Source organism: Phyllostomus hastatus, unplaced genomic scaffold (genome assembly GCF_019186645.2).
Source record: "Phyllostomus hastatus isolate PE091 unplaced genomic scaffold, TTU_PhHast_1.1 phas_contig_113, whole genome shotgun sequence".
Taxonomy (NCBI): Eukaryota; Metazoa; Chordata; class Mammalia; order Chiroptera; family Phyllostomidae; genus Phyllostomus; species Phyllostomus hastatus.
In genome coordinates this window covers 15,681,140-15,707,344 of record NW_025333530.1, presented here as the reverse complement: position 1 = coordinate 15,707,344, position 26,205 = coordinate 15,681,140, and the positions used below count along the sequence as shown (strand labels likewise).

Genomic DNA, 26,205 nt, shown 5'->3' with positions numbered 1-26,205 from the left:
CCGGGGAGGTCCTTCTTGGGCCCCCGGTGGAGGTGGGGGGAAGGCGGGCTGGAGCGAAGGCTAGGGAGCTCACTGCGTCAGCTGCTACTCACTGCTCCGAGCTAATACCAGCTGAGACTCACCCGCAGCTCCATGCTTGTGCCCAGCTCAACTTGTCCAACCCCGGAGAAAAAGCAGGTACGTGCCACCGGTCGGAGGCTGGGGAGGAGTGCGGAGGCCAGTGCCTTTGAGGCTCACAAAGTGAGGTGTCAGCGATTGCCTAAGGCAGAATGGGCACTAGAAATGTAGCATGAGTGCCAGCTGCTCGGAGGAGCTCCAGCTGCGGATGCCAGTTGTGTGGGGGTGCCTGCCAGCTGAGAGCTCAGGGTGCCAGGAAGAGCTGTCTGTGTGCTGATCGATGTGTTCCAAGGAAATGCTGCTTGGCAGGTCCAGGTCTCTGTGCCCTGTGTGGTATGTGGCCTGGGAGTGCTGCCTAGACACTGTCAATCCTTTCCTCAAGTGGGCATGCAGTTCATGTCCTCCCTCCTCTTAAAGGGACAAGGTGGGGGGCTATCTCCGGTCAGTTTGCCAAAGGGAATGGGGTTGGCGGAAAGGCAGCAGTTAAGTGAAAGCGGAGGTTTTCCACCAATCCCAACCAAAAAAAAAAAGGCATCTTTGAAATTCTCGCCAATACCAAATCAAAAGCAGGCGGGGAGTGCATCATGGACAGTAACTTAGCCAAGGGAAACCCTGGCCAACCCATTCTAACTGTTCTGAACATTTACTTTCCAATCTGGGTGCTTCTAGAATGGGGATAAATTGGAGACTGTGGAGATGCTCACCTCCCCAGGCATGAGGATGAGAAGGTCCCACAGGTTGGACCCTGTAAGGTGAAGAAAGAACTGGTTGAGCTGGGGTTCGGGCACCCCACTTCTCTGATGCTGTAGATTCATGCCAAACTGGGGTAATCACAGGGCCTGGAATAAGGGCCCAGACAAGGGCGTCCTCTGAAGTGCATCATCAGGACCTGAGCTGAGTCAGTAGCCTGTCCCGAGACAGGGTGGAGGCAAGTTTCAGGGACTCCCAGTTCACAAGAGCCATCGAGAAATAGACTGACAGCCAACAAGAGTACCAAAGCCTGAGAGGTTAAGAATCCTGCTCCTTCTTCCTGTGACCCTTCCTACCCAGGGTCTGTGACCTTGAAATGCTGAGCACTCCTACAGGTCGAGTGGAGCCACTCCAGAGCAGCTGGGCTTTCTCCTAGTAGCCTGGGGGAAGCTGCACTTGCTATATTTTTCTAGGCAAAGGAAGAAGGAGTCCAAATGGGCCTGTCCCTTCTCAGTTGGGTTGGCTGGACAGCTGGGAATATAGCAAGCAAGCCTTGGAACATACCGGCTCAGAGAAGCACGGGGCTGTTCTCTGGCATTGGTGCAGGACGCTTCCAGGGGTAGCACAGAGGCCTTTTTCTCCCTAGGAAGTTTCACCTGGGGGTGCTATTAAAATACTGCCATCAATTATTAAGTGGAAGTATGCAATATAATAATGATCACTTATTAATCTCTTATTATGTGCCAGGAAATTGACATTTTATTTAACCCTTACAGTGGTGAGGTATAGCATTATTATGACTATTGTTCCTGGTTTACAGATAAAATAACTAAGATTCAGATAACTTAAGTGACTTGCCCAGTGTTTCAGAGCCTAGAAGTCCATTATAAAAGAGTTTGGACTGAAAATACTGACAGCTAGTCTCTTCTGCCTCTTTCTATCTGTGTGCCCTTGAGCAAGCTGCTATCCAGCTTGAGGTCTTCACCATCTCAAAAGTAAGGAAGTCAGACTAGCCCTATGGCTTCTTCCTCTCTAGTTCTGTGACAGACACCTGCTTCTCCCTATTTTTGCCTCAGTTCCATCCCTTGTCCCACTACCCTCTTTCCAGTTGTTTCACCTTGAATCCTCCTTCTGTCCCATTTCAAAATGTCTCGCATTTGAAGTCTTCTTGGGTCTCCTCGCTTGGCACAGGCCATCAGGACAACCCTTTGAGGGAAGGCCTGTCCCTGCCCCTTTAATTTTCCCTGGGCTTGTAATGCATGTGAGTTGAGCTAACTAGCCAGCTCTGTGAGGTCAGATAAGATACTATATATATCAGAGTCAGTAACCCGAGCACCGGATTACCCAGCCTAGAGTCATACTCCAGCCTCCAGGCTCTCCACTGCGCTACTGGCCCAGCTGGGGAAGGAGAAGCCCCCAGATCCTGCCCACTGCCCCTGCAACACAGGTTAGTAGCTGCCCCTTTAATACCTGAGCTTCACAGGGATGCTGAACAGAGGGCCCTGGACTGTCTGTTTGGGGGAACATTTGAGAGACTGCCCTATCAAGCCTGGGGAGGTGCTGTGGGCAAGACTGAAGGCTGGAGGTCAAGGACAGATGAAGAATGAAGTCCTGGAGGAAAGAAAGAAAGCTGTTCTCCCCCTTCGAGGAGGCAACATGAGAGTGTCTGAACAGAGGTGTCTGGAAAAGGAATTTAAGGATTTCAATGCTGCCTGGAGGCCCATTTCCATTACCTTTTCTTAGAGGGTAGATGCCTACCCTCCCAAACCCAAATCAGAGAATCACCAAACAGAGGCTCTACCCTGGGCCCACCCACTTCTTTTCAGTCAGGATTCTTGCTGTTATCTCCAAACTTTTTATTTTACCTCTTTTCCCTCTCCTCTCCCAGCCCTTGAGACTGCAAGAGAGACAGAAATGGACCCAGATTCCCTTAGATGACCTCCTGTCAAGCCATGTAAACTGATGGGTCACTGGCTCCTAGACCCTCAGAGATAGAGCTGCTAGAGTGACAGACTGGGAGAGGGACGGGGGCAGGTTGAGGCGCCTGGGGGCCTGACATGAGTAGACAGATCTAGATCTCCTGGATGATATGAGCACAAATATCCCCACCCCAAATCTTCACTCTACCTGCATCCTCCACTCCTGTCAAGATATCCCTGGACTCTCAGGTTGACACTTGTGCCCAGACAGTGCCTGACAGGCTAACAGTGAGGGTCAGAGAGTATAGATGGAGACAAGGCCCCTTTCTCATCCCACTCTGCCCTTCAGGTCAGCACATCAGCAGTACCTTATTCCTTCACAAATGGCTATGGGAAGTTCTGACATCACCACTGTGAAGGTTCCCAAGCACCTGTCAGGACTAGCTGGTTCTTCTCACTCACCTGTCCTAGACATGTGAGCAGGAGGAACTGAACCCTGTTGAGGCATGTCTCTGACACCCACCTGTGGGCTTTCTATCCAGGCAATGACAAGGCATGCTTTCACCCCAGAAAGCAGGGCAAATCTGGGCAGAGAGGGGTCAGGAAGACAGCTGGGATGTGGGGCATTACCCATCCTTTACCCTGGATGCCAAGAGTGCCTAGGATTCCTTGGGAGCAAGTCCTCCCCTGGCTGAGCAGGTTAGGGAGCCTTTCACATAAGCAACAGGAAATGGCAGTGGCAGATTGCAAGGGGGTTGGATGCCCCTGGGGTATAGATTTCATTTTAACCCCTGACTCACTCAGCCTGGGTACCTTGGGGAGTGAGCCAAGCTGCAGCAAGGATAGGAGGCTGGGGCACATGTCCATAGAGCCTAGTGCCAGGGGACATGCAGGAGCTTGGCACTGCAGGTGAAATAGAGGCCTCCTGGACCATCTCGATGCTGATAAATATTGTACAGGAGCTCAGGTTGCACCTGACTTTGCTTTCATTCCCCTGCAGTGGAAACTCCACGGGGCTGCTCCTGCAGGAGTCTGTACCCACCATGTTGTTACCTAGACAGTGATGCCTCCACCCTATACTACAGGTCCTCCACTGTGTGCCAGCTCAGGGAGAGCTCGGGATGTTATGAAATGAGGGGCAAACTTCAGAGCGGCTGTTAGACAGGTCCCAGTCCGGCTCTGCCACCCTTTCCAGTGTGATCTTGGGAAATCCACATCACCTCCACAGCTTATGGTTTCCTTACCTATAAATGGGCATATTATTAATAGCACTTACTGCAGGGGTATCAAACTCATTTTCACTGGGGGCCACATCGGCCTCACAGTTGCCTTCAAAGGGCCAGATGTAATAATAGGATTGTATAAATGTGACTACTCCTTAACGGTTAAGTGAGAGCTCGGTGCTGCCACCAGGTAGAAACAAGGTGCCAGGCTGGATAAAACAAGGTGGAGGGCCAGATTCAGCCCACGGGCCTTGTGTTTGCCACATATGACCTACTGCTTAGAGCAATGTTGAGGATTCAATTAGTTAAACACAGTATCCCAGAAGTTTTAGTGTCGTTTTAAGCTTCAAAAACTTCAGAAGTATGAATGCAAAATGCTTCATTATTTAAATTTGTCTATTTTTAAATTTGAATTAAAATATTTTCTACTTCAATTTAATGTAAAAAATTAAACCTTCAAATGATGCTTGTAAGTTTGAGGCAATTTTTCTTCCAAAAGAATTAAAGCTTAAAACTGCACTAAGATTTGAGAGACACGGTATGAAGCATACTTACCAGAGCACCAGGCATGTGGTGAATGCTGTATATGAAGTACTCAGCATGGTACCTGATTCCGAGGTGTTCAGTACCTATTGGCCAGGGTGATGGTGCTTGGCTCACATATCCCATCAGGAAGCTGAATGCTCTGTGCAGAGGGATGATGCTGCCCCTCCCAAGATGGGGGAACTGAGTGAAGTGAGCAAAAACTCTAACAGGGCCAGGAAGAGTGGGGGCACCTCTGTGAAGATGGCATGGAGAAGGGGCTGGGAAGGTGGACTGCCCCTGCTGTCTGAGATGGCAGGCACCTGGGGAGGCACCTCCTGGAGCCACATGCCTGTACTTGCCAGCTCTGAGGAAACAGTGAGAGGTGCCAGGCAGTAGGGGCCCCACACTGGACAGGGAAAGGGAGGGTGGTGTCCCAGCCAATCAGCTTGCCTCCCACCGTCCCATGAAAAGGTCATTCAGTTCAGGCTGTTGCTATGGCAATGAGGAGACTCATAGCCATGTAAGTGCCAGTCCTGTCCCTGTCTTGTGCAGCAAGGATACTGCCAGGGCCCTGGCCTGTTTTCCCACCCGTGGTGTAATCTGTAGCCTCCAGGGTCAGCCCTGCCAGGTAATGCCAAGGGGTGCCAACCTGAGCTGTCAGCTCACCTGAAAGGTACTGGCACTTTTCTCAAGAGTGAAACAGGACGGGAGGCAGGGGAATAAGCATACTCAAGACCTCAACCCCAATAGGGACCCTCTCTCCAGACATGGGAACTGTAAGCCAGCTGTCAGTGCTGAGACACAGTTTCCAGGGGTCTGTAAATGACAGCATGACCCCTCACACCCAGTGCTGCTGTTGGGAGTGGGAAAGTCTGTCAGTTGGCTGCCAGATTGGAACAGACAGGAAAGCAGGGATTTAGGAGCTCTCCTGGGACTCTGTAGTCCTAAGGTGTGGCTCTACCTCTAGCCCCCAACCCTTCCCAGGGCTACTCATTAGCTGTCCTACAGTTGTCTGTCCCTGTCCAAGCTGTACCTTGTATTGCCCTAGCATTTCTGCATCATCAGCAGTGCCAGGAGAGGTCGTGGGCTCTGGGCACTGCCTGCAGAATACCAATTTGCTGGGACCTTGTGTGGGGGTGGGGAGAGACAGCCTGGGGAGGAGCCATGAACTCTTGCCCTGGGAGGATTATATCTGATTGGCTGCTAGGTGTCCCAGAGCCCAGCTCCTGAGACCTGGAGTTTCTATGACTTTGAATTATTGATGAAAGTCTCATCAATACTGAAATAGAGCAGGACTGAACCCAGCCCCAGCTCCAGCCCCAGCCACCTGTTCCTCTGCCCCACTCTCCCCACAGCCTCCCTCAGCCTTCACTTTCTTCCTTCTCTATATCCAAGAAAGTTAAGCAAATTGGAGGAAAGCTTGTGGTTTCCCCCAATGCTGAATAAGGTCTTCCTACAGTTACCTTCCCTAAAAAGGGGTGAAAGTTGTGCTGGAGGTAGGAGCACAATGGTCAAGGGAGTGTACATGAAGGTAGGGGGCCCCAGGCCAGGTGGGAAAAGGGTAGACAATAAATGTGGGCCAGTCTGGACTGAAAATTGCTGGCAGGGCCTTAGGAGTTTTGTTCCGGGGCCTATATGGAAGTTGCCATCTGTTGATCTACCCCTGTATCCATCCCAAGCCTTGCATGGACTGAATTTCTGCTGCTCTCTGCCAAGTCCTCAACATGTGGGGATTGGCACCAGCTCCTCTCCGCCCTCATGGGCTGAGCTGCCAGACTAGAGCAGGCTGCAGGCTGCCCAAGCCACTGACTGCTAATGAGTTAGACTGTTGCCACTGCCCATTCGTCAGTTCATTTCACTGGGGGCTACAGAAGAAACCTTGGCACTCAGGGCTGAGATCAGAAGCCACCAAAGCCAGGCAATAGCCAGCCCTGATATTATTCATTATAGGCCTACAAAGGGAGGGGGCCAGAGGGCTGCCTGGCAGGGGCTGGGGGAGGAAATAATAACTGCTGTCACTGTTGAGTGCTTTCACATGTTATCTCTGATCCTCACAACAACCCTGTGAGGTAAGAATCATGATGATGATGTTATACTCATCACCATACTTTACATGTGAGAAAATTGAGGCTCAGAGAGGTGAAATGACTAGGCAGGGGTGTCAAACTCATTTTCACCAGGGCCACATCAGCCTCGCAGTTACCTTCAAAGGGCCGAATGTAATTTTAGGACTGTATAAGTACAACTACTTCTTAACAACTAAACAAGAGCTTGATGCTGCCACGGGATAGAAACACAGTGCCGGGCCAAGATAAAACAAGGTGGAGGGCTGGATTCAGCCCACGGGCCTTGTGTTTGCCTCCTGTGAACTAGGGCAAAATCACCCAGCTAGTCAGTCACAGAGAGAGTTAAAAAACTACCCCCTGCACACACTACTCTGAGAGTCCCAGGTGGCTCTGCCCTCCCAAACCCCCCAAAGTCCCCAGTGGCCCTGGAAAGCAGCCTGACCCTCCATGCTCCTCCCTCCAACGTGTCTTTGCCCTCCAGCTCCACTGAGATAAAGCCCTTAGGGCTTTTAGGGTGATGAGGGGACTCTGGGGGTCCCCAAGTGAACCTAAATCTTATGGGGAGCAGTGAATCAAAGTAAAGTGTAAAGAGCACTGTGCTGGAAATCGGAAAGACCTGGATTCCAATCCTGGCTCTGCTAGTGTGTGACCCTGGGCAATTCAGTGTCACTTTTCCCATCTACACACCATGAAGTTTAAAATGGAAAAAACTGTACTTGAGCAATAAAAAATAAAAAATTTTTAAAGTTTTTAAACAAAGGATGACCCTTTAGGGCCCTCAAAACTCAAAATTCAGACATTTTGTGTTCTTTCTCCAAATCTACCCCAGCTGTAAGGATTTGGGATGGATACAGGGAATTCTGTCTACAGTGCAGGACTTTAGCCTCTAGGGGGCCCCCACTGCACATCATTATCAGCATAAGTATTTGGGATGGATGTTGGTTGGTAGGGGAACTCCTGAAGGCCACTGTGCCCTAACTCCACTTAGAAGACCTAGATCAGTGAAAAGGTGGATTCTACCACATAAGGATTCCCCTACCGCAGCAGGAGACCATGTCCATGGAAAAACTCTGGGGTGGAGTCCAGAGACCAAAGTCAAGCCTCCTCTCTGCCACATGCTCACTAACCACCTCCCCCTAGCTCCCATTATTTCCTCTCATGAGCCTCCTTTTCCTCACCAGGAATCTGACCAAATAATCCTCAGGTCATTCCAGCTCAGACGGTTTTGATTCCAAAAAGACTTTTCCTTATCCCATAAGTCAGAAGAGAGGGAAATGGTCTTAACTTGAACTGTCCAGTGTTCTCAGTCCAGAGGGTGAGGCGGTGACATCCCTCCTTCTGGGGAGTATCTGTAAAAACTGAGGGGAGGAAGCCAATTAGGTCTGGGCTGGAATACCATGTGTGGCTTGGAGGGCTACAGGGAGGACAGTCCCTACTCCCATGTTTGGGTTTTAGATGAGATCACTCAGAGAGGCTGGGATGTGCTGAGACTAATTGCCCTGTGTAGTTTATAAAAGCCAGTGCCTTATATGCTGTCATTGAGGTGTGAATGCATGGGTGCATACAGACCTGCATTCACATGTGTGTACATACATGCATAGGCATGTTTTTCAGTGTCAGGCCAGCCTCTTGTGGAAATAGACTATGTGGCCCCTGGATGAGATCTAAGGCTCTGGCCAGCTGGGGATGGAGAGCAGGTACAGTTGGAGCCTGACACCTGGCAGGGTCCTCTGACAACTGCTTTCCTTGTCTTTCAGCCCATGAGGCTCCCAGTCCCCACTGAGTGCAGCCCTGAAGGATGTCCCAGCTCTCCTCCACTCTGAAGCGCTACACAGACTCGGCCCGCTACACAGATGCCCCTTATGCCAAATCAGGCTATGGCACCTACACTCCCTCTTCCTACAGGGCCAACCTGGCTGCCTCCTTCCTGGAGAAGGAGAAGCTTGGTTTCAAACCGGGGCCACCAACCAGCTTCCTCACCCGTCCCAGTACCTATGGCCCCTCCTCCATCCTGGACTATGACAGGGGCCGCCCCCTGCTGAGACCAGACATCATCGTGAGTGGTAAGAAAGCTGAGAGCCAGACTCGGAGCACTGACCGACCTTCAGGGAGTGGACTCAGCGGGGGCAGTGGATTCCCTTATGGAGTAACCAACAGCTCCCTCAGCTACCTGCCCATGAATTCCTGCAACCAGGGGATAATTCTGACCCAGAAGAAGTCAAACAGTCAGTCAGACCTGGCCAGAGATTTCTCCAGCCTTCGGACCTCAGATAGCTACCGGATAGACCCTGTGAACCTGGGCCGCAGCCCCATGCTGGCCCGCACACGCAAGGAGCTGTGCGCCCTACAGGGGCTCTACCAGGCAGCCAGCCGCTCCGAGTACCTCTCTGACTACCTGGAGAACTGTGGTCGAAAGGGCAGTACACCTCAGGCCCCTCCCTCACGAGTCCCTGAAGTCCTCAGCCCCACCTACCGACCCAGTGGCCGTTCTACTTTGTGGGAGAAGGGTAAAGGCCAGACTCCTGGGCCCAGCCGCCCCAGCTCCCCAGGGCGAGACATCATGGTGAGTTTGCCCTTTGGGGACCCAGTGATGGGCTGGAGAGGCAGCCACTGAGATAGAAGAACCAGGTTGAAGGAAGGATTCCTAACTCTATTTATGATCAAAGACAAGTTTTCTTCTCACGGCAGCTACAGAAAGTCATCTGGGCATGTCTGATGCCTTGATGGCTCACTGCCCTGCTCAGAGGCTTTACCACTTTCCCCAGGAAACCCAGTGCAGGACCTGTGCACTTGATGATGGTCCAGCAGTGCTCCCAGAAATACTCAGTCACCCCGTATACACTGCCATTTTTGCCCTCTACTTTTCCACCCATCATGTCAGGGTCTCATGCAGGCCCTATCCCATCCTGGACTGGATGCTGAGGCCCCAAGACCACCAGTGTTCCCTCTGGTAAGAGAGGTCTCCATGCTCCTTGTATCTCTTCTCTTGCTCAGGTTGTCATTTCCCAGCCTGGAGACCAGGCTTAGCATTTGGGCCTAATCACTGGAGAAGAGGGACTCTCCTCTAATTGACACTGGCTGGGTCAGGACCAGGGTACCTGGACAGCAGTCCTTATCTTGTCGTTGGAGAAATTTTTGTCTAGGGCTTTAGACAACCTGATACCTCTATATTCCAGTCCTATCTGGGCTGGAATGAGGGAAGAGGTTCTTCTAGAGACTGAGCAAGACTGACATGGTCTCAGTCACATCTAATCTCTGAACACACCCTTCATGGAGCACAGACTACATTCTGTCTTTTCTCTAGTTTTTGGTAACCCATTAGGTGCAGTGTGCTCTGAGAATGAAAAAAAAAAATGGTGTCTCTAGATCCCTCACCATGTACTTAAAGCAGCACAGAACTCAGCTGGTCTGCTGACTGCATATATGGATGGTGAATGGGTAAATTAGTGGGTGGATGGATGGATGGCTAGATGGGTGGATGGCTGTAAGGCTAGATGGGTAGATGGGTGGGTGGATGGGTGGATGGGTGGATGGATGGATGGATGAGTGGATGGATGGATGGGTGGGTGGGTGAGTGGGTGGATGGATGGAGAGATGGATGGGTGGATAGATGGGTGGGTGGATGGATGGATGGATGAGTGGATGGATGGATGGGTGGGTGGGTGGATGGATGGATGAATGGATGGAGAGATGGATGGGTGGATGGATGGGTGGAATAGTGGATGGATGGATGGGTGGGTGGGTGGATGAATGGATGAAGAGATGGATGGGTGGGTGGATGGATAAGTGGATGGATGGATGGATGGGTGGAGAGATGGGTGGGTGGATGGATAGAGAGATGGAGAGATGGGTGGGTGGGTGGGTGGGTGGATGGATGGATGGGTGGGTGGATGGATGGATGGGTGGGTGGATGGATGGAGATGGATGGGTGGGTGGATGGGGAGATGTGGGTGGGTGGATGGATGGATGGAGAAGTGGGTGGGTGGATGGATGGATGAGTGGATGGATGGATAGAGAGATGGATGGGTGGATGGATGGGTGGATGGGTGGGTGGGTAGGTAGATGGATGGATGGATGGATGGAGAGATGGATGGAGAGATGGATGGGTGGGTAAACAGATGGACAGGCTAGCATATGGGCAGAAGAGTTAGATGTTTTGTCCCCTTTATGCACCCTCCCCCTACTCCTAGGACATGTGCCTTTTTTAAAGAACAGCCACCTCACAACAAGCAATGTTGCTTAGTGGGTTTGTCCAGATAAACAGCAGTAGTGCATGATAGGGGCAGGGCTTTAGGTCACAGATCTTGAAGCTCGAAATAACTAAAGGTCTGGAGAGAACAACTTTGCTGACATTACCTAGAGAGTATTGGCCTTGGTAGGCCGTCTGTGAAGTGCCACGGGCAACACAGAAGCTCACGCCTGCTAGGACATTCAGACCCTGACAGGGCAGGACTGGCTACACTGGAGAGCTCATGTAGAGGAGGAATGGGAAACCACAGAGCTGACCTGGGAGATAAGACATATGTGCTCTCAGAGGAATGTATGCGTGGGTTGGAGCATGATTCACTTGGGCATGTCTGGTGTTGCTCATCTTGGAGGCAATTAGAAAGCGACTCTCAGTGGAGGGGCTTAGGTCCTAGAGGTGTCTGAGGGGCATCCCCTAACTCTGCTCAAAAAAGAAGGGTTCTTTATGGTGTGCAGTGTTCTTCAAAGTGGAGTCTGCAGGCTTCCTACATGAGAATCACCTGCAGGGCTTAATTCAGGAGCCTGGGCTCCACTCAGATCCCCTGAATCAAACTCTCTAGGGACAGTTCCTGGGAATCTACCTTTTTCCACAAGTTCTTCAGGTCATCTTTAAGTACCCTGAGGCTTGTGCTGGCTGGGTACCTCAGTTGATTGGAGCATCATCCTGATACACCGAGGTTTCAGGTTTGATCCCTGGTCAGGGCACATGGGTGTTTCTTTCTTTCTCCTTCCCTTTCCCTAAAATCAATTTTTAAAAAATTAAGTACCCTGAGGCTTGAAAACATCCATTTCACAGATAAAGTACAAACCTCCCTGCTTTCCTCGGGCATGTCAGACTCCACTGGAACTCTGCCTCCTTCCCACACAGACATATCCCAAACCTCCCTGGAGTCTGCTGCCCTCCACCCCATCCAAAGCAGACACCTGGCCCCACCCTCCACCCCCACAGCCACAGTGAAGGGAGTTTTGAGAGAGGACCTCAAGGGAATGGCAAATTGCCCTGGGGCACACTTAACCACCCTAATGACTCTCCTCCCTTCCAGAAACAACTCACAACCCACTTAAGTAATGTCAATAATGCTGTACTACTCAGCGTTCCACTCTGAGCTCAAGCTCAAAAAGATATTGTCAACCAGGAAAGGCTCCAGTGGGTCAGTGATGTAAGGCCCTGATTTAACTGCATCCCCTCTCCTCCCCACTCTCATTCTCACTTTCTGGAGCTGAGTGCAGTTTGCTGAGATGAGAACAACCCTGCTCAGGGGGTCTGGACCACTTCTTTCTAAAACCCACTCATTTTTCACATTTGCATTTAGGGATCTTACCTTATTCATTCATTTACAGGTGCTCAGCTTATTAGCACTGTAACCTCAGAGAAGTTCCTTAACTTCTAGCCTGTTTCTCAGGCTAGAAGTGATCAGAGTAAAACAAGTGATCAGAGTCCCCAGTTCCAATATTATCATGAGGAACTGAAGGTTATTTGTAAAAGGGCCTGGCATGTGGTAGGTGCTTAGTGAATGTTCATCCTCTTTATACCCTTTCAGGAGGCAAGGGATGTGTGAGTCTGGTTCCTGCCCTCAGTGTAGTCACATTTAACTTGGGGAAATACGTTCTTAAAATAATTGCAATAGGAGGCAGTCCTCATTGTTTTCAAGTGTCACAGGTAGTAGGAAAGGGAGAGGTCTGTGGCTGGGGTGGGCTATGACTGCTGGAAGGAAGTTTGCCTCTTTACCTTGGACACTTCCCATCTAAGCTCTATTTCCTCATCCATTAAAGGGAAGCAAGAATGCACATGGAGGACCTGAACCCAGGGCAGTGCTGTGGGAGAGTTCCTGTACACTTAGAGGGAAAGGTGACAGGAAAGGGGCATTTGACAGCTGCCTAGAGTGAGAAGGGTAGCAGCCCTGGGGGGAACAGACATGAGAAAGTGCATCCTGTAGCAGAATCCAGCCTGGCCTGACTCCTCTGGAGACCAGGGGCAGCTGACTTGAACCACAGCTGGCATTCATGTAGGAATGGTCAGCAGCTGGCCTCCCATAGGATAGACAGTTCTAACCAGACTCATTCCCCTCACTCAAATAACAGCCAACATGAACTTGCACTATCACAGACTCAACTAAGCACAGTAAAGAACTGGTGAAGGGGAGATGTGAATTCTGAGTAACCCTCCATGCTTGCAGAAGCCCAAGAAAATGCCAGTCCACAGGAGTGCAGCTCAGCCTGGGATAATGAGGGCTGCCCCAGGCTCTACCTTCTGTTCAAATGCAGACTACAGGCATGTTGGAGAGGAAGGATGTGATGGTTCAAAACTGGTATTAAAAAAGAAAAAGTTTTCACTATTCCCAGTGGGGACTCCAAGCCAGGTGGGTTGGCCCTGCAGAGAACCAGGAGCCCAAGTACCCAACCTGGTAATGTCCCCCTCCACCCTGCCTCTTCTGTTCCCTGGGCCTCAGGACAAGCTGTTCCCCAAGAGCCCTGCCAGGGCTGTGCTTTAACCCCTACAATCCATCCTAATCCTCCTCCCCTCCACTCCCTCCAGCTACTCCCTCCTCATCCTTGGCATTCTGCCTGCCAGCCTCAGCCCTGCCTTCACCCTGCCCTTCCCAGGCCACCTTTCCTATCCCCAAGAGCTGGGAGTTGGCCTGGGCCCTCCAGAGCAGTCACCAGGCCAGCTGTCTGCTATTTAGATGCAGAGCCAGGGACTGAGGCTCAGAGGCTGGTCCAGCCTCTTCCCATGCTGTCTCTTCCATGCCCTTGCCCTCTGCTCTGGGACCTATTGCTAGGAGCAAAAGGTCTCGAAATCTAATATACCTGGGTCCTATTTGCCCCAGGGGCTGCTGACTCATCTCTTGAAGCTCTGGGTTCTAGCTGTTCAGTGATAGGAAGATTATATTGTACAAACTGAAGTCAAGTGATTTTTCTCTTGAATGGGACTTTAGACTTGACTGCTGCCATGCAGTGAAGGGGAAGTACTCCAAAGAGACAAGGATGACAAGGGCTACCCTAGAGCTCCTGAGTGAGAAGTGTGGCCCTCCTTTCTTATCCCTTGCCTTCTCAGTTTACTCAGACAGGATGAACTGCATCCCTGTTGTCTTGTTTATTCATCTTGGCTGCCTAAAACCCTGGGGTCTGTCCTCACACAGTCAGCCACATTGAGGAAGCTGAACTTCCTGAGGGTTTGAATCTGTGTTGACAGCAGGAAAAGGTCACTCAGAGGAGATCTTAAGCCAGAGAGGGACCCTTGGCCAAGACCAGCTGCTGAGAAAGAAAGGACAGTGTTTGTGGTCTGTCATTAGAGTCAGCAAGTCACTCATGTCTCCATTCCTTGAAGACCATCTGTGACCTGGCCATTGGCTCTGGTGCTGCCTTATTTAGACTCAGTTTCTCAATTAGAACCCACATATCCTCCCTGCTTCCCCCTCCACCCCCTCCCCAGGATGTCTTCATGAGTTATGTGGTGCCAGGGTAGAGTTCAGCAATGCAGAAGTTAATCCAAGCCTGGCAAAATGTTCCCTGCCCCTGGAGGAGCTCTACTGACTATTGGCTATAAAAATGAACACCATGTTCAGGGCTCAGAGCTGTACACAAGTCCCCCTGCACCCTCTTACCTCAATGGGTACGTAAAACTGGTACCCTGAACAGAGCTATAAGTGAGAGGAAAGTACGTGGGCCTCTAGAATCCAGCTGGTTCAGTCCAGACTGCCCTGAGGCTCAAAGCAGTAGAGCTTTTGGCCTCCTGGGGTATGAGTGATGCAGGGAAGCAGGGCTTCCCACTGGCCTTTGCCCAGCCCCCAACGAGGACTCTGAACCCCTACGAGTACAGCCTGTCTATCAGGCCACCAGTCTGTCTGTCTGCAGTGATAATAGCAGCTGTGTGCAGGAGCAGGGCCACTAAGATCTCAGGAAGCAGGACACTCTCAGTCTTACCCTCACAGAGCTGACTCTGACTTTATTTATACTCTCCCCATGCCACAAAAGATTTGAGGTGTAGAAAATTACTTCCCTACAGGGAAAGCAGACCAAGCACAGGCTCTGAGAAATCGCAGTCTCAGGCAACAAGAATGTACCCTATTCAGATCAGGTCAGTGTTTTCAAGTCACAGAAACTTGAAGCCAGAGCCAGATTCAGAGTCCAGGAGACTAAAGTCATCCCTCAGTATCCACTGGGGATTGGTTCCAGGACCACTCCCCAGACCCCTCATGAATACCAAAATCCAAGGATGCTCGATTCTGTATATAAAATGGCATTGGATTTGCATATAGGCTATAGCAGGGTATGCTTACACATTACTTCATTCATGTGGATTCAGTGTAGCACTCTGCATGTGGTAAAGTCACGTTTTGCTATTTGAAACTTTCCAGCATTTTAAAAAATATTTTTCATGTGAGGGTAGTTGAATCTGTGGATGTGAAACCCATGGATACAGGAGGCCAATAGTATATGCTTTACCCATTCCACTTCAAGAAATGGCATTAAAGAGAAAGGGTCTCAATGGGCTTAGCTAGTTGAGAAATAAGCCACAATTCTTTGTTGGTTGTGCAGACCTGCTTGACAAGATGACTTTGTGTGAATTCCTTCCACTCCCCCTAGACTTCTCAAAGAGCTCCTGTGTAAGAGCTTTCCTCATCTGGGCTCCCTGCTCCCACCAATGCCCATAACCTTCTGCATCCTAGGAAAAAGGAAGAGAGCATGCTGGCAGAATGCTAGGACATTCTGAGGTGGGAGTAGTCACATTGCTGGCTTAAGTCATAGGGAGATAGGCCAAATGCACCACTGGAAGAGTGCCTGGCGGATACTGCATACTGCAGCACCCTAATTCAACATGCAAACTTGCCCCACCCTTTGAAGCCCAGTGAGACTTCCATGATGCCCTGCAGAGTCTGGTCTGGCCCCTTTCAGAGATGAGATCAACACCATTTATTAAGAACCCACAACCCTGTCCCTCGAGGAGTTTCAGTGTGATGGCACAATCAACACACAATCTAAGACCATTTACAGAAGAAGTCTTAGAGGCACTTATAAAACAAAGCCAAATACATTAAGATAAATTAATACAGTATAAACCAAATGCTAGCAGATTGAAGGTATGTTGTAATGGGGTATTTAAAGCTATGTGGAGTTAATTAGAGAAGGTTTTGTAGAAAACAAAGCCTTCTCTAGTTTATAAGGAGGTAATTAACAGGCACCAGGATGGGCATGCTAAAATCTTCTCATAGTTGTTAAATGCATGAGTTTTGCTGTAGGACAGGTCTGGGTTAAAAGCCCCACACTGTCATTTATTAGCTTTGCAGCCCTGGCAAGTTATTTGAACTATCAGGGCTTAAGGTTCTTCATCTGTAAAATAGAGGTAATAGTTACAATGCCATTGTTATTATGGAAAGTAACTGGAATACTTTATCTACAGCATTTAGCCAGTGCCTGGCATTAAGTACTTAATCAGTGGCAGGTTTGTTTAAGTGAGAGAAAGCAAATACTAAAACAGAAGAGCAGTTTGGCTGGCAGCAGGGATCAGGAAAGAGAGAGTGTGTTAACAGTGGAAGGAGCCTACGGACAGCCTCACAGACAGGCTACCTGAGGCTTCTGGACTGGATGCAAGAGTCAGGTGCTGTAGATGTTTCAGAGCAGAAGAGTGATGTGATCAAATGCAATCATTGCTACAGTGTGGTTGGAAAGACAGGTGCATGAAGAAAAGAGCTGTTGTGTTTTGTCCAGGGTCCAGGTTTGGTCACAGGCGAAGACAGTGACTGCAGGAATCACCCTTCCTAACATTAGCACCCTCTTTTGTCACCAAGTAGAAGGCCCTGAAGCTCCTGCCTCATGCCCACTCCTCCCACCACCACTGCTGGATCACATGCTGGCAACCACCTGTGCTCCCCTTCATTGCTGGGTGCTCCCCAGCAACCACAAAATTGCTGTTTTGTGGGTGGCCTAGGGTACAGCCATACATATGTCCTGAACACATCCCCATATAAATATAATCATGTGTGCAGAGCGAGTGTACTTGTGGGGATGAGCATGTGGAGAGGAACAGAAGGAGGCAACAAATGAGTAACAGCACACATTGCTGCCTCTCAGAGTATTTTTTTAAATGCTAAAAATATTGGTTAAAAATAGCAAACTCCCAGTCAAGATACTTTGTCTAGGCAGATTCTGGGTGGGTCCCTGATAAGTGAGGAGGGTGGAACACCAAACAAAGACCTATGATCTTCAGGCACTTCTGCCCTTAGGGTTAGAGTTGTACCATCAACCCCACACCAGCTGAACACGATTTCCCCACCATTAAGTTCCTTTATCCCCATCTTCAAAAAAGCAAATCAAAAGTTGAGATCCTGTGAGATGGAATTGAGTAATTGGGTAAAAGAGACCAGAAAAGGTTCTTACATGGGGTCAAAAAGGGATAGTGACCTACTGGACCTTATAAAATGTGAGGCATTGCCTCTCTCAATAATGGGCCAACTTAGGACTGGAGCGAGGAGAGGCACTCGGTCAGAAGTCTTGAAAATCTATCTCTTTAACCTGGGAGAATGGGCCCTCACAGATTTTGTGGATGATGGGTCCAAGAGGGCCTGAGTGCCCCGCCCCCTGCCCCCAATGCTGTACAAAACTTTGTGTGTAAGTGCATTTCCCCCCAAAAGACTACAGAGCTTTCATCGGGTCGTCAAAATGATCTGCAGCGCCCCCTCCCCTACAAAAGCTTTAGGAGTTATGTGCTGCCTTAGGGGAAGAAGCTCACCCGGCTGACACGGTCTTGGGGACTTGTCCTCTACGGGCGTCAAAGGCAATTTTCCTGAGTCCCAACCCCGAAGCCGGTCCAGGACTCCGTGCTCCCCTCCTGCCCTCTCTTGAGGGTTGCAGGTCTCTATTACCGGCTAGGGACTGCCCGAGCCGGGACCAGACCCGTGGGAGGCTTGGCTGGAGGATTGGCTGGAGTCGACTAGGTGGAGAAGGGGGCGGGGCTGACTTCGCCCGGGTGTGACGTCACAGGGCCCGAGGCGCCTGCGGAGCTGCCAGTCCGCTGGGCCAAAGGAGCTGGGTGTCAGGGCGGTTGGCGGCGCGCGCCCGGGAGGTTGAGGCGGAGGAGCGTGCGGTTGGCCCGCTGCAGCGGTTATCGACGGGCACAGCGAACGGTGTCCCGTGGGCCCCGCCGGTCTTAGCGTCGGGACTGTAGGACCGCGCGGTACACCCCCACACCCCGCGCCTCATTTGCCTACGTTAGGCGTGGGGCGGAGCCCGCCGTCCACCCTTCAATATGCGCACCTCCTACATGGTGACCCTGCCCGAGGATGCCCTCGCCGCCCCTTTTCCCGCCCTCGCCAAGGAGCTGCGGCCACGCTCTCCTCTCTCCCCTTCCCTGCTGCTCTCCACCTTCGTGGGGCTCCTGCTCAACAAAGCTAAGGTACGCGGGGCCCCTTTCCGGGACCCCCATGCAAGGGGTCTGGGGTTCCCCCTACTCCCCAGGAAGCCCACCTCTCCCCGCGCCTCGAGCCCGCCGCGCGCCCAATGCCAGGGCACGGATTCTTCCCAGACCCCACCGCTCCTTTCCCAGGGTCTTGGCAAGGAATGCCCCCACCCCAGGTGATTTCACATTTACTCACAGCCCCCTCCCCTTCTTGAGGTCTCTCTCCCCGAGTCCCCCGAGTCTTCCTCCTCCTCCCCCCACCCCCGCGCCATAACTCCCAGCACCAGGTTGTTCTTGGGATCTTAATTCCTGGCACCTATCGGGGTAGGTGCAAGAAAGGATAACCTTGACTAGTTCTCAGCGTGTGAGGGAAAAGGCAGCACGCTGAACTCTGCTGGTGTGACTGGTGTAAGGCCAAAACCCCGCACGAAAGGCTGATTAGAAAAGCGCAGCTTCCCTCATCCCCACTGATCCCAAAGGGCGCCCTCCCAAAGGGTTGGTAACAGGATCCTTTGACTCTGGGAAGGGCATGGGGCTTGCAAACCAGTGAAAAAGGGCAAGTTCCTTTTTCTTTCCAGCTGTACCCGAGTCTGCTATGTGGGTGCCTCATATGAAGTACCCAATGTAGAGTAATGCTGCCGCTAATGGTGGGCGCTGCCCACGTAGGAAAGGAAGAGGAGGCCAGAGCTTGACTGATCTTATGTAACAGGCACCAGCTCCCGTGTTGGCAGTGCATGTACTGCTTGTGCCAGGGCCACACCAGGCTCCTTGGCTGCAGCCAGGCCTCATGGCTGGCCCTCATGACACAGGTGAAGTAATCAGGAAAGCCCTTTACTGGGGTCTTGAGTGTGAAGACACAAACCTCAAGCAGACTTTCTTATATGGCCCATATACCCAGGTGTTTCCTCTGCATTAACTCATTAATCCCGAGCCCCCTGCTCCTTCACTGGAAGGCGAATCAGATCTGTTTATTGACTGTGAAGGTGGCATCCACTCTCTGGAACAGTGGCTGCTGTTCAAAATTAGGTTTGCTGAGGGCTAATATTAAGGAAGTTCCTGATCCAGACTTTCTCAACTGTTTACACATGAGTTCCAGCATACCAGCTGGAGTCATTCCTTCTTTCCAGGTGAGAGGCTAGCTGTGCAGGGTCTTTCCCAATTTCTGGTTTCTCCCTGTCAGCCCTGAGGTAGGATTGTTTTCCCAGCAAGAAAGGTCACTCTCAGGACATTTCGTTCCTCTCTGGAATGAAAAGTGCTGACTTTCTCTGAAGCTCCTGATTGCCTATTCATGGCAGAAAAATATCTGGGTTGGACATGCAGCAGCCCTGCTGTCCCCTCCACTCCCACCCCTTGACTCCTGTTATCCAACCACCTCATACATATGTAGAGCACTTAGAAATTGGTGTGTGGTTTTGAGCTCAGGAAATTTTAGACAAAGGCATGACCCCCCACCCCCCCCATACACCCCTCTCCAAAAAAAACTAAGGCTCCTAACAATTCCTTAAAAGAACAACTCCCCACCCGCCAGGCCATTAGTAGGGTTAGATCCTTAAGCATAGTCACTATGGATGGTGACAGGTTCTTCTTGACCCTCACTCAGCTGAGTCAGAGTTAGTGTCAACACCATGGAATGCCCTACCTTCACTGGTGCTGAGTGACTAGTTTCTCAGCTGAGGGCCCACACTGGTGGATGTTCACATGGTCACCAGTGGTAGAACGCTTTTCTTCTACATCCTGTTTAGACAGATGTTGTCTGAGGCACGGGGGGTAAGAATTAATAAAGCACTGCCAAAAATGTGTAGAGTGGGTGTTTCTGTTGTGAGCAGGTTTTAACATTAATCCTGAATGTGCAATACAGAGACTTCTGCAATGTTTTTATTGGGCCCCAGGGGAATCCTTCTCTGGGTCTTCCTGAAAATGCTGATAAGGTCTTTGTCCAGGGTATTCTTTCTGTTGTGGCCCTCTTACTGAAACATCAGAGTTTAGACTGTCAGAAATATAATATTCAAATTTTGTGTTTGGGTCCATATACAGCTAGTCTTGGCAGAGTTCTTCAAGGATGCTTCTACCCTACCTGCTGCCAACAGGTTTTTCTCACTAGCTGCAGGTGGAAACCAGGTCTCTTCTGGAGATATTTCCTTCACTACCTGTTAGTGTTAGACCTGATAACTGGTGAAGAAGTTTCCTCTTACTTGTGGGATCAGTGTGTCAATTCCTGGGAAGAGCCCTCCTTTGGCCAACCTCTCTCCTCCCTGCCTCCTGGAGTTGACAACCTTCGGGGCTTTGAGCTGTCAGCACAAGGCATGAGTAATTGCAGCTAAGTTATTTCAGGCTCCTGTTCTGATCAGGGTTGAGCTGGTTGAGCATGTTCCAGCCAGTGTTGCTCCAGAGTTGCTTGCTCCTAGGCCCCCTCTCTGAGAAAGGAGGTGGCAGGTTCATCTATAGACTGCTTCTTTAATACTTTGAGCCTGAGGTTTTCTTAATTCCTTGGAGGTAGGGCCAGAATTAACCATTGATGTGGACAAACCATGCTGAGAGTCCACCACTAGCACCTGTTCTCTTTCCAACCCCCTCACCAAACTCCACAGTAGGGACAAAAGCAAGAATGGCACCTTTAATCAGCTGCTTGCCTCTCTGTTGGCCATAATCTGCCATGACAAGGATTCCCAGCCAGTGGCCAGTCAGGATGTTGAAACCTGAGTCAGGCAGGGAGGATTCGCCCAGGCTTTAATCAGCCCTCAGGACCTGAGCTTACTTGGAAAGAATTCCACCTGTCTCTAGCCATTCATAATAGCAGGCTGACTTGAGGTTCCCACCCACCTCACCCCTGCCACCCCTGCTGAAGATCTAAACTTAGTTAAAATGTTGTGTCATTGAACTTTTCAAGACTTCCATGAAGTGTTCATTATGACAGCTGATTTACATATTGGACATCTAAAAGTACGAGTATTTGAGATAGTGTCTGGATTTGGGACCTGAAATTTGATTCCTTGGGTCTGGAATCAAATATGTTCCTGAGTATAGGAATTCCTAGTCTCTAGTTCTAATCTCCAGGTGTCAATATGGCAGAGAATGAAGAGTAATGTAAAGATGGGGGGAAAGACATAATGAATAAAAGAAAGCAAAGTCCTGATGAGTATTTTTGTTGTGGATTGAAAATTACAGGTATTCCTCAATCTTCTTTCCTGTAAGGTATGTAGACTAAAGTTGAAGAGAGCCTAATACATGTGGCCTGATGTTCATGGCTCCATTGGCAGAGAGTTGCATGAGAGAGCCTAGCACAGGCCTGACCTCTTTGCTTTCAATCTCATATGCCCTGTGTTTTCTGCTTACAGAATCCTAAGAGTACCCAGGGTCTGGCTGGTCTTCGAAACCTTGGGAACACGGTAAGTTCTTCTCAGCCTACTTCTTTCCTGAGGGTATACCCTAGTGTCCCAACTAGGCCAATCTAACCAGAGTCCTCCCAAGGCTCTAGCAGATTCCCTGCCCCCAGCAGGGGACACTGCTAAAGGAAAGTTGCCCTTATAAATGTCAGCCTAACTACTTTCCTGGGTCTTTCTCCTCAAGAATATCTGTCATTTCCCACCCACTTCTGTCCAGCTCACCCACACCCTTTTATACACCTCTATAGTCAATAACTAATTATGTCATCTGTGCCAACAGTGGGAATTTGCCTCACTTCTGCCCCTTTCAGTTACAAGGAAAGGAACTTGAGGCTGAGGGAGGATTCATTTCTGGGGTAGATGAATCTGAGGGCCTTTGGTACTAAGTAAGTAGAGATGCCAGACAAAGTCTTTCTTCCCCTACTGATTCGTCTGGATCACATCTTGCAGTGCTTCATGAACTCCATTCTTCAGTGCTTGAGCAACACCCGGGAGCTGAGAGATTATTGCCTCCAGAGGCTCTATGTGCGGGATCTCAGTCACAGTAGCAATGCACACACAGCCCTCATGGAAGGTAAAGAACCCATCCATGGACATAGTCCTATTTCCCCTCTGGATACTTTTTCTAGTCTACTGTTTCTATACTAGTAGTCGTGCTTTATATGTATCTCTCCTATTGTTCCTTCTTTGGCTACTCTTTATTGGGATTCTAGTTTCTGAGTTGCTTATAGAAAATGTGTCACCTGTTCTCTACCTTCTACCATCTCCTTGTAATAGAATTTGCAAAACTAATCCAGACCATTTGGACTTCATCTCTCAATGATGTGGTGAGCCCATCTGAGTTCAAGACCCAGATTCAGAGATACGCACCGCGCTTTGTTGGCTATAAGTAAGGGCCTTGCAGGCGTGCTCCCTAGGGTGGGTGGCAGCAACAGCAGCTTCTTGGAACAAGAGAGATGGCTCACTCTCTTTTCTTTGGGTTCAGTCAGCAGGATGCTCAAGAGTTTCTTCGCTTTCTTCTGGATGGGCTCCACAATGCTGTAAACCGAGTAACAGTGAGGCCCAAGTCCAACCCTGAGAACCTTGATCATCTTCCGTAAGTAAGAGGAGAAACCTATGGGAAGCAAAAACTTTATGAACTTGAGTTTTGTTTTTACTTATGTCTTCATGGGTAATTATTTGAGAGAAATTTTGAATATTGAGGATTTAGGTTGATAGACCTTAGACTTATCATGGTTTGCACTCTGACACAATTGTCTTCCTCTCTCTGGTTCCTAGTGATGATGAGAAAGGGCGACAGATGTGGAGGAAATATCTAGAACGGGAGGACAGTCGAATTGGGGGTAAGTGCATGAAAGGTGGGAATGCCTGCTTTTCCTGTTAAGGGCATTTGCCTGAGCAAAGCATGAAAAACCCTAAGAATTGTTCTCCCAGACAATCTTTTTTCTGCCCAGTATCAAACAAACTGAGGCAGGAGCAGTAAGAAACGAGACATGTGCAGAAGACCATGTGCTCACTTCCTCATGTTTAAGCATCATGTGTCCTCCTCTTCCCCAGATCTCTTTGTTGGGCAGCTAAAGAGCTCCCTGACGTGTACTGATTGCGGTTACTGTTCTACAGTTTTTGATCCCTTCTGGGACCTCTCATTGCCCATTGCTAAGGTATGCACCCCTATTGCCTTACTTTTGAAACTCCTACTCTTATCCTTTGGTGGTGTTGACCTATGACCTTTACTTTTTTCCTCACTCAGCGAGGTTATCCTGAGGTGACTTTAATGGACTGCATGAGGCTCTTCACCAAAGAGGATGTGCTCGATGGTGATGAAAAGCCTGTAAGTCATCCTTCATGATAGCAGTTTCCAAGATTGATCTCTGGGAAGACACTGCCACCACAGATCCAGCTCAGGAGTTCCTGGATGCACACAGTCCTCTCCAGTTCTATTTATCATGTCTTTCAGACATGCTGTCATTGCCGAGCCAGAAAACGGTGTATAAAGAAGTTCTCCATCCAGAGGTTCCCAAAGATCTTAGTGCTGCGTATCCTTAAGATCCATCAAGGCAGAGACTTGACTTTAGAGAGAGTCTGGTGACAAGGGGCCAAGGTGAAGGCCAATAGAGTAGGAAAAGGGGGGACTTAATAGCTTTTCTTGTTTGCTCTTCTGTTACCTGAGGGGTACCTGCCTTCCTAGTACCCAGTTTCCTTTATTTTGTCTCTGTTCTCGACACCCTGTCTGTCCTTGACACACATCAATACCAGATCTGAAGCGGTTCTCAGAATCCAGGATACGAACCAGCAAGCTTACAACATTTGTGAATTTCCCACTAAGAGACCTGGACTTGAGAGAATTTGCTTCAGAAAACACCAGTGAGTATTTTTCAGCAAGAAGGGAAAAAAACAAGGCAGCAGTATCTAAGACACAGATGGGAGGCCAAAAAGTGGAGGGAAGCTACTAGAGGATGAGTATTGAAAACTAGGAATAGAGGCAGGAGAGGGAAGGAGTGACTCAAGGGCTTGAAATCCTGTTTCCCCCTTAGACCACACTGTTTACAACCTGTACGCCGTGTCCAATCACTCCGGAACCACCATGGGCGGCCACTATACAGCCTACTGCCGGAGCCCAGTGACAGGCGAATGGCACACTTTCAATGACTCGAGGTGAGACATACATCTCAGACAGGCCACCTGGCTGTCAGACACCTGTGCCTCACCCATCTGTAGGGCTTCCACCTTGACTAGACAGAAAAGGTCAGAGCCAGAAAGCTACGGAACACTGAGTCTTCTGCCCAATTGAAAATAACAAAAGAGGTTGGCCCTGAGTATACACTAGAAATTAGAGATGGACCCTCATACTCCCTCAGCCACTCAGCTCTGTCCCGATGGCCTCCTCACCAGGGCTCTGACTTCCCCCTGCTCTCCCCACAGTGTCACATCCATATTCTCCAGCCAAGTGCGCACCAGCGACGCCTATTTGCTCTTCTATGAATTGGCCAGTCCACCCTGCCGTATGTAGCGACGAGGAGCTACATTGCTTTTTCCCTTCCTCGTGGTGGTGGCCCCACACCCTAAGTTTTTTTTTAAACAAACAAACAAACAAAAAAAAACCCTGACAAATGAGAGAAAAGCAAAGTGAAATAAAGCTGCTGAGCAGGAGTTGCCATGGCCTGGTCAGGCTCTGGAGCTGAGAGCCAGGTGCTCCTGAGCTATACCAGGGAAGATCAACAGGACATGGAGACCAGAGCCAGCACAGTACCTCCTTGGCTTCTCTTGTTTGCCTTTTTACACTTTTGGTTTTTTCCTGAGTGTAATAAGCCACAGCAGTGTATGAGGAGATCCTCCTGAGAAGATAGTGCCCTCTGGAGTCTGCTGGGAGGATCGCTTCCTGGAAGAGCCACGCCTGAACCTGGTATCACTCTTCACCTGGACCCTGCTCACTGGTCCAGAAGCAAGAAAAACACCCATGAGCCAAGAGCCCTCTCAACGCTGCTAACTCCAGGGGGACAGACCAGGGGACATCTTTGAAAAAAGCTGTTTTTGGTTTTTAAAAACCCAGTTTTTTACAATTACCCTAACTAATGTTTTCAGACTGGACATGCTCTCCTTCATACCTCTTCACAGCTGGGATGTTGTGTGAGTCAATTTTGTGGGGTTTTTTTGTTTTTTTTAATTCTTCAAATACAACTTTCCTAATGCTAGCCCCCAGTGGTGCTAGATAGGTGTTGTCCAGGCCCCAGGTACAGCCACAGTAGACCTGGAATCTAACAAGTTTTGGGGTTTTTTTGTTTGTTTTCAGGGATTTTTTAAAATGTTTTGGAATATATCTAGTTGCCTCTAAAAATTGTGCCTTATAGCATTTGGGGACTGGGGAGTAACTGTCCTTCCCTGAAATGCCACTTCCCTTTCCCTTATGCCATGTTCAAACTAGCTGGGAGAGAGAGAGGTTATGCCCTTAGCTCCTGGCTTGTTTGCATTGCAGTGAGATGAAAAGTAGAATAGGTACAAGGATATTTCTTATGATAATAGTGTATCAAGTTCTTCCTGCCCACTTCCTCTAACTCACCCCTGGTCTACTCCCCAGCTATTTGAAGGATAGCACAAGCTTCTTATCCCTAGAGCCTCTCTCACCTTTAATTTATTCCCTCTTAACTGCTTTTACTCCCTGACATTCCTTCCCCACCCCTACCTTCTCAGAGCCTCCTGGACCAAGTTTCTCAGGGATGCCCATGACACCCCTCAGCTGCCCCTGGCATCATTCTTCAGTCCTACCCTCAGGGCTGGTGCTTGAGTGTTTTAAGACATCTTGCCTCAGCCCTGTGATTCTTTCCCATGGATATGATGCCCTAAGCAGTTGGGCAAACTTCTTTGCTATCCCAGGGAGTAAAGCTGTTCAGCACCAAGGCAAGAAGCTCTATGCATGGAGCTGGCCTGGCTTCTGCCCCTTGAAGTATGGAGCTTTCCGGTGCTCCCAGGAGGAGGCATCAGAGAAAGACACCCTGAATTTAACTGGCCTGACACCGTTCTCCGGGGAAGACCTATGAACCTTAGCCAAAAGGCTAGTGTACACTTGTTTACTGTGTAAGCAAGAGTAGAAGAACATCTAATGTGCAGTGGAACCTTGTACAGAATAAATAGCTTTGAGAAATA

At 49.8% G+C, this 26,205-nt stretch overlaps 1 protein-coding gene and 1 long non-coding RNA gene across 5 annotated transcripts; one reads left to right on the top strand and one right to left on the bottom strand.

Annotated features, from left to right (window-relative positions):
* USP2 (ubiquitin specific peptidase 2) lies at window positions 1-26,205 on the top strand. 4 transcript variants are annotated; one of them, XM_045837754.1, is made up of 13 exons: window positions 1-177; window positions 8,298-9,103; window positions 21,517-21,567; window positions 22,015-22,138; window positions 22,342-22,453; window positions 22,550-22,660; window positions 22,843-22,907; window positions 23,122-23,225; window positions 23,315-23,395; window positions 23,522-23,600; window positions 23,821-23,928; window positions 24,099-24,219; window positions 24,487-26,205. In XM_045837754.1, the coding sequence occupies exons 2-13, from the start codon at window positions 8,339-8,341 to the stop codon at window positions 24,572-24,574; spliced, it is 1,809 nt and encodes a 602-aa protein (XP_045693710.1). In that variant the 5' UTR covers window positions 1-177; window positions 8,298-8,338; the 3' UTR covers window positions 24,575-26,205. The 4 variants fall into 4 exon arrangements, with proteins under 4 accessions (XP_045693710.1, XP_045693719.1, XP_045693701.1 ...); XM_045837745.1 differs by lacking the exon at window positions 1-177 and adding an exon at window positions 1,373-2,254; XM_045837763.1 differs by lacking the exons at window positions 1-177; window positions 24,099-24,219 and adding an exon at window positions 1,297-2,254.
* On the bottom strand, window positions 2,269-17,699 carry LOC123817960. The gene is made up of 3 exons (XR_006785563.1): window positions 17,516-17,699; window positions 11,367-11,523; window positions 2,269-7,898 (listed from the first exon to the last, which is right to left on the bottom strand). It is a non-coding gene; the product is annotated as an uncharacterized LOC123817960 (long non-coding RNA).